General features: G+C 59.7%; 1 protein-coding gene across 1 annotated transcript; it reads right to left on the bottom strand.

The window, feature by feature from the left end:
• Positions 1-2063: 2063 nt before the first annotated feature.
• CDX2 (caudal type homeobox 2) lies at positions 2064-7438 on the bottom strand. Its single transcript, XM_065902392.1, has 3 exons — positions 6898-7438; positions 3222-3367; positions 2064-2297 (listed from the first exon to the last, which is right to left on the bottom strand). The coding sequence occupies exons 1-3, from the start codon at positions 7436-7438 to the stop codon at positions 2064-2066; spliced, it is 921 nt and encodes a 306-aa protein (XP_065758464.1).
• Positions 7439-7718: the final 280 nt, after the last annotated feature.

Genomic DNA, 7718 nt, shown 5'->3' with positions numbered 1-7718 from the left:
GGTCCCAGGCGCCGAGGGGAAGGCGCCTTCCGGAAGCGCCGCGGAATCGGGGCGATACTGCAGGGGGCATTCCTGCCTCGCAGCTCGGTCAGTCCAGCCCAGCCCTCGGGGCACCTCCTCCCTCGGTGGAGGGCCGATCCGGGCCCGGAGAGGCCGCGTGGGGGGCACAGCCCCTCTTCCCGGGCTCCGCCGCTGCCGTGCGCGCCCGGCTCCGCCGCTTCCAGGACCAGCAACCTCAAGGGGAGCAACCCCGTGCCCAGCCGATCTCCACGAGGATCTCCCTTTGCTGGGTTCCCAGTTCTTATCTGGGAGAAGGGAGAGACCCGGGAGGGAGGGTGGGGAAAAGGAAACAGCACGGGACAAGACAGGCCATTTACAGAACACGGTCCTGAGAACCTGGGCTTCCCAGGTGGCGCTAGTGGTAAAGAACCCGCCTGCGGATGCAGGAGACGCGGGTTCAATCCCTGGGCCAGGAAGATTCCCCTGGAAGAGGGCATGGCACCCCACTCCAGTCTTCTGGCCTGGAGAATCCCCATGGACTGAGGAGCCTGGCGGGCTACAGCCCATGGGGGCAACTTAGTAGGCATGTTCGTGGAAACTTTGCCTGGGAATAGAATCGAGTGTTTTCACTTGAATGCTGGGCATCCTGGGGAGAAGAGACTCACCGATGAAGGGACTGAGGGTGACGGCCTCCGCGTGGACTTGATGGGACGCTGTGAGGGGTTCTCTCGCGCCCACTGCCCACCATTCCCCTAGCTGAGAAGCAGCTGGGCGTTCAGCTGTGCGTCCTGCCCACAGGCACCCCCAGGAGAACCACGCATTCCACAAGGTAAGGCTGGGCTGCGGCTTGGGGGCAGGGCAGGTCTCAGAAACCGCTCCCTCGGGCTTCTGGTGCTCTGGGGTAAAATGAGGATGTCCAGATAACCTTCTCCACCCCCCACCCCCACCCTGATTTTCCTAATTCTAGCTTGCAAGGAGAGAGGATATTTCATTTCTTAAAAAAAAAATAAAAATAATAATTTCAGACAAAACCTGATAGGTGATAAAAACAGAATCTGAAATCTGGAAAGCTCCTTTATCTCTTTTCTTTTTAGAAAAAAAAATTCAGCTGTGTTCAAATACCACCCCCACCCCCACCCACCCCCATTTCCCTTCACCATATCACTTCTCTCCCCATGGATCCAGAAGGCTTTTAAAATGCTGGCTTGGATGTTACACAGACCAACAACCCAAACAGCAGCAACAACAACAGAAACTCCCCCTTTTTCATCAGCCCCAAGATTGTGAAAATCACAGGAAGTCCAGGTTGGCTCTGGCATTTATAGCACTGACATACATTCAGCCCAGAGAGGCTCTGGTGACAGGCATTCTAAACAAGGCCCTGTCCCGGCCCCCCCACCCCCCACTTGTCAGGCCTGGAGTCCAGCAGCCACCCTCTCACACTACCATAGACCGGGTGCATACACCAGCCAAGTCTTTCCTGCACTGGGAAGAGAAGAAAGACAAAGACCTGGGGGTTCTGCATACTTCAGTGGGCCCAGGTCTCCATCTTAGCTGCCACTGTCTTCTGCAGCTTAAATCTTGCCTGCCCTAGAGGTAAGAGGGGCCAGCGGGACCTTGGAGGGCAGTCAGTAGACCTAACCATCTTGGTTCCATCCCTGGCAGTCCCCTGAGCCCCTTTCCTGCCTCAGCTCCAACCAGAGATGTATCCTGCAGATCTGGGAGGCCAAGAGCGGAGGAGCAGGGGGCTGAAACGCTGGTCTCTTCTGCCAGTCCAGGCAGCAAGTCTGCTGGTACTAAAGGAAGCCCCGGTGTCTTTTCCCATCTCCTCACTTGGCAGAAAAGAGTCAGAACGGAAAAAGTCAAAATCTAGGAGAATGTCATCCTTGAGGACTCCAACCACACTCATTTTTCCCCCAGGCCCTCGTCTGTTTCTGCTCTGAGGGCTAGGTCAGCTGGTGAACATTTGTGGGTGAGAGGGGATGGGGTCTTTCCTGAGGGTTCTAGCAGAGTCCATGCTCCTCATGGCTCAGCCTGAAATTGCTACTGCAGGCCGCTGCGGGTCACTGGGTGACAGTGGGGTTTAACACCCCCCCAGCTGGCCCCAGAACCCCAGGCACCGAGCCTTGCAGGGAAGACACGGGACTCAGGGGCTCCGGGACGCTTCTCAGTGGCCCTGGCTGTGGCTGGGGAGGCTGTGGCCCAGAAGGAGGGGGCGGCTGTTGCTGCTGCTGTTGCAACTTCTTCTTGTTGATTTTCCTTTCCTTTGCTCTGCGGTTCTGAAACCAAATTTTAACCTGGAAATGAAAAAGGTGGAGAAAAACAGAAGGCGGTGAAGAAGATAGTGAAAGCATAAAGGGACAGTATTTGACACTAGATCCAATGCCTCTTTCTCCAGCCAAAGAGGTCTCCTCTGCACCCGCAGGACACCAGCCCTTCACCCAGCTTTTCATAGGACAGCCCATATAACAGCCCAGTGCTGGAGCTTCCCCCAAGCCCAATTCAGCCTCAAGAGGGAAGGGCCTCTCTCTCCTTCTTTGTTCTTCAGGTTTCTTTCCAGAGCAACCTTTATCTACAACTTCACTGGAAAAGTTCAGAGTCTCAGAACCAAGGAAGACAGAAACTGCCAGGCCCTTTCTACACCAAGCAAGGAGGCTAGGGCTGGATGTACTTCAAAATGACAACCTTTGGCCTCTCAAAGCTAAACGGAAATGTAATAGCCCTTGCCTTGGGGCTGAGAATGAGTTTTAATGAGGGGTTTCCTGGCTGTGAATTTGACAATCTAGAGCATTCAGGAGCTAAGCCTCACCCCTCCATAATTTCTCTGGGCAGAGGCTGGTATCCTACATTAATTGTTTCCCCAATACAGAGCTGGGTACAAAGAGTCTTTATTGACCCAAATTGAATCTGCATTAAACTACACTCATTTGTGTATTTTTTTTTAACCTCCTAGGTCCCCCAAAATAGAAAAAAAAAAATCAACAATATACATATATTTTTTAAAAAGACAACTAGACGTGGAAGAAGCCTCTTTAAAAAGCATCTAGAAGGAAAAGTCTCTCGATCCTCTTGCTTTTTAAAAAATTTTTATTTATTAATTAATTTATTTTTTGTCCTCTTGCTTTAATCTGCCCACAGAACAAGGTGGATCCCTGGGCCTGGCTTCTAACCCTCCCCACTGGACCCTCCCAGGCAGTGATGGGGCCCTGGAGGGTTCCTACCTGCCTCTCCGAGAGCCCCAGCGTGGCAGCCAGTTCGGCTTTCCTCCGGATGGTGATGTAGCGACTGTAGTGAAACTCCTTCTCCAGCTCCAGACGCTGGTGGTCCGTGTACACGACCCGATATTTGTCTTTCGTCCTGGTTTTCACTGTAGAGGAAGGCAAAGTTAGCCCCGGGAACTGCAGGGCAGCCCATCAGTCATGTGTAATGACAAACCTCCCTAACCCAGGAACCATTTCTCTTCCTCCATCGCCCTGGGGGGCCGCGGTTTGGCTGGTTCCTGCTGAGTCTGACAAGACCACCCCCCGGGGGGCGGGGGGGGGGGGGAGCTATCCAGGACAACTAACCTAGTCTTGGAATTAAGTGGTTTTTGAAAATTAAAGAGAAACTAAAAATTCATACAGGTAGGTAGCAAAGAGTTGACACGACTGAGCGACTGAACTGAAAAATTCATACAAGTGGTAGCAGAGCTCCATCAGGGGTTTTGTAAAGCAAATACAGCACCTGAGCTGATGAGGCCCAAAAGGAAAACCTTCCTGGGAATATTCAGATTTTCAGGCCCATCAGAGGTTTTTTGTTTTTGTTTTTGTTTTTTAAAGAAACACAGCTCACAGTAAAAACAGCTGGGATTGTGGGTATGTGGGTGGGGGGCGGAATTCCCTTTCTGTTTGTTTTATCAGAAGTGGAAAGGGGGTGCAGTAGCTGACAGCTGTCCCCTCAGGTCACTAGAAACGCACACGCCCCCGTCTCACCAGTCCTATCCGGTGGAATTCTGAGCAGGGGTCTGGCAGGCCGATAATTCTTCTCGCTGGGGAGGCTCTATACCTGGGCGAACCTGGGTTGGCACACTTTTCTTTTTAATCCTCCATTTATTTCTGCTGCAAACCCTGCCAGAGCTATCCTGACCAGTGATCTACTGCTCATTGGATTGAGTCAACATATTAAACCTTGCATTGATTGTTTTACTGAAGGGCCTTGACAAATAGTGCGACTGCAGTCGGAGCAGGCCGGAGCCCCGCGTCTCCACCGGGTCTGTCCCGGGTCGACCCTCGGCAGAACCCCCCAACTCAGGAGCTGTTCTCGCTCGGTCCCAGGTCGGGGTCTTCTCCCCCAAAAGAACAGGTTCAATCGCCCGGTGCCCCGGGGCTGCAGGAAGATCTAAAGGGTCTGGGGAGTTGCTCGGAGGTGTTTAATGCCCCGCAGGCCGACTTTGTTCAGGTAAAACCCTTTGCAAACCACAACAAAAGCGCCCTGGGAAGATACAGGCCGGATCAGAGGGAGCTCCCCGGAGCCGCTGAAAGGAGAACACAGCCTCAAACAATGCAGGACAAGGCGATCTTATCAAAGAAAAGCCCTTTCAATGCCTTAATAACAACCGCGTTCTGTTTGAATTACCACTACTGAGCAAATGGCGGGCCGGCCTTCATCCCCCCCCCGCCCCCTCCCCGCCAGGCGCATTAACATCAACACGGTGGCGGGCGCATTTGAATGCGCGCGGCGGCCCCGACCCTGCGCCCACCGGGAAAGGAAAGGCAACTGCCAAGTCCTGGGAACCTGCTCTACCGCCCCCAGCCCGCCCGCGGTGGTGGCCCCTTCGTACAGAGGGGCAAACTGAGGATCAGACTAGATCACCACGGGGGCCAGGTGGGAGCCACAGAGGACACCTCCCCGGACCGGAGAGCCGGGCGCAGGGGAGTTCTCCAAGCCGGACTCTCCAGGAGCGGGACTCGCCTCGGGAGAGGCTCTGGCTGGGGGCTGTTCTTTCAGTATCCGGAGAGGCCGGGGCAGCGCGACCAGGCCCCCAGAGTGCTCTGCAGCCCGCGCCCCGAGGACCTTGGAGATGCCCCGCACCCCCTGGGAACCAGGGAGGGGGATGGGATGGAGTAGGGGAGAGATGAGAGGGACTTGTCAGAATTCATTATTGACTGCGAAAGTCACCACCCTCTTTCCGGGCCCTAAAAGAGACAATGGCAGGGCTGGGAAGGTGTATATCAAAGCGGACTGGGTCGGGTCCCACCCGCCCTCCACCCCCCCACTCGCCCCTTGACGGATGAGGCTCCGCAGAGGAGTCGGGCTCCGGCCGGCGGGCCGCCCCACATTAACATCACAAGGGCGCCCGGCGCCGACTGCGGCCTTGCCACCTTGGCGCGGGACTTCACAGCGGCCCTCTCCTCCGCTGACCCCGCGGCCCGGGCTCCGGTGGCACGCCTCCCTCTCCCCCCGCCCGGGCCAGCTCTGCGCGCATTCTCCGGGGACGCACCACGGGTCTACCTTAGACCGCCCCGGCCCCGCGGGCCGGCGCCCCAGGCAGGCTCAGGATAGCCAAGGGCCTTCCGTGGGCGCGCTCTCTGTCTAGGAGAGCGCGCCTCTTCTCGGGGGAAGGGACCCAGCCGACCCTCCAGGTCGGCCCCGAGGCCTCCTCCCCGGACCGCCGCAGTTCCCCCGGTGGTGGGTCCCGGCTTGTGCGCAGTGACGCAAAAAACCGATCCCCGGAGACAGCCCCCAACGGCTGCTCTGATTTATGCGGCTGTAATCGGCTATAAAACCCGTGCAAAGTGGCCATAACCTGCATGCAGGCCGGGTTGGGCCTGAAAGGAGGGAAGAGGAAAAAGCGGAAGTGCAGAGGGCTGAGAAAGACTTCATGGAGGGAAAGCGGAGCCAGCAGGACTCTCCCACCACACCTACTGGAGCTCTTTCCCCACTGGACACGCTCAGACGCTAGACGGGGCAGACCCGGAACCCACCAGCCTGCTCAGTCCCGCCAACACGGGATCTCTGCAGAGACATCTCTGGGGCAAGCTCGTTAAACGAGTGTGCGCGCACACACACCCCCCCACACACAACACGCGCGCGCGCGCACACGCACCCACACACAACTAACACGCGCGCGCGCGCACCCACCAGACCCTGGGAAGGAAGGTTCCGGAGAAACGACCTCCGTCTGGAGCAGCGGCTGAGCGCGCACCACCCCTTCCTCCCCTTCTCCCTCTGCAGACACGAGGGGACTCCTGGGGCGTCCAGTCCCAGCCCTCTGGCTTTTGATTGAAATGACCCCTGCGCAGATCAAAGGTCTGAAGACCCGGGTGCTCCCCCCATCCCCGCGCCGCACCTCTTCCCCACTTAGATCCCGGGACCAACATCTTCTTTCAACTTCGCCCGGTTTCCCCAGCTCGGTAGCTCCGATCCTTACCTTTGGCCCCAGTGGCTAAACCTGGTCCCTTGCGCGACCGCGCCGCCCTCCTGGCCGCCCCCGTCCCCTGTTCTTCTCGAGTGGCCGGGACGGGGAAGGACGGCGTGCCCCTAGAGCCCGGCTCTGGGGAGCTGCAGGGGAGCCGCGCACCGAGCGAGGGCGGGCGGCAACAAACCGGGAGGACGCGATCACTGCGCTGCAGCCCCGCTGCGCCACGTTCCCGGGAGTCTCCCGAGGGTCTGAGGAGACGACCTTACGAAGGAAGGGCGGTGGGAAGGAGGGAGCCTCCCCTTTGCCTTACAATGAACGCGGTTCGTGAAACCAGGACCTCCAGTCCCGACCCCGCCAGCCCCCACGCAGGGGCCAGAGCAGCAACCCCCGGGGGGAGGGTCCAGAGCCCCCAGACGCAGTCGCCCCGCCCCGTCCCCCTTGCGCGGAGTCCCCGGACGCGCGGGGACCGCGCCTTCCCCCGGCGCCCGCCGGCTCACCTTGGCTGCCCAGCGCCGGCTGTGCGGGCTTCCGCATCCACTCGCACAGGTTCCGCCGCTGGCCGCCCGGCGACAGCTGCTCGGCGGCGGCGGTGGCGACCGGCCCGGGGGGGCCGGGGTTGAGCGTCTGCAGCAAGCCGGAGGCGCAGGAGGGCGCGGCGGCCGGGTGGTGCGGGTGGTGGTGCGGGTGGTGGTGCGGGTGGTAATCGGCGGGCCCGCTGTAGCCCATGGCGGCGGCCGGGGAGCCCCCGTTGAGGCCGTGAGCTACGGCGTTGGCGGTGGCCGCCGCGCCCCCCGGCGCGTAGCCGTTCCAGTCCTCTCGGAGCGGGGCGCCGTAGGCGGCCGGCCAGGACGGCCCGGGGGACTGCGCGCTGTCCAGGTTGGCGGCGGCGGCCGCCGCGGCCGCCACATGGTAGCCGCCGTAGTCCGGGTACTGCGGGGGGCTGACGAAGTTCTGCGGGGCCAGGTTGAGGCTGCCGGAGTGGCGCACGGAGCTGGGATACATGCTCACGTCCTTGTCCAGGAGGTAGCTCACGTACATGGTGGCGAGGGCCAGACGGCGAACCTCACCATGCTGCCCGGGGACGGACGCTGGAGGCTGCCGGGGGGCGCCGCGCTGGCGCAGGGGGTGAGGGGGCGCTGGAACTGCGGGTGGCTGCTCCCCGGCCCGCGGTGCTCCGCCGGCTCCTCGCGGCGCTTCTGCCTCTGAGGCGGTCCCTGCCTCGGGCCTGCCTCCTCCCTCCCTCCCTCCCTCCCGCTCTCTCTTCCTTCTTTCCTCCCACCTCCTTTCCACCAGGCTGCAGAGGCGGGGAAGACCCGCC

Source organism: Muntiacus reevesi, chromosome 11, assembly GCF_963930625.1.
Source record: "Muntiacus reevesi chromosome 11, mMunRee1.1, whole genome shotgun sequence".
In the NCBI taxonomy this organism is placed as follows: domain Eukaryota; kingdom Metazoa; phylum Chordata; class Mammalia; order Artiodactyla; family Cervidae; genus Muntiacus; species Muntiacus reevesi.
The sequence above is the reverse complement of the archived record's forward strand: the minus strand, read 5'-3'. Positions and strand labels throughout refer to the sequence as shown.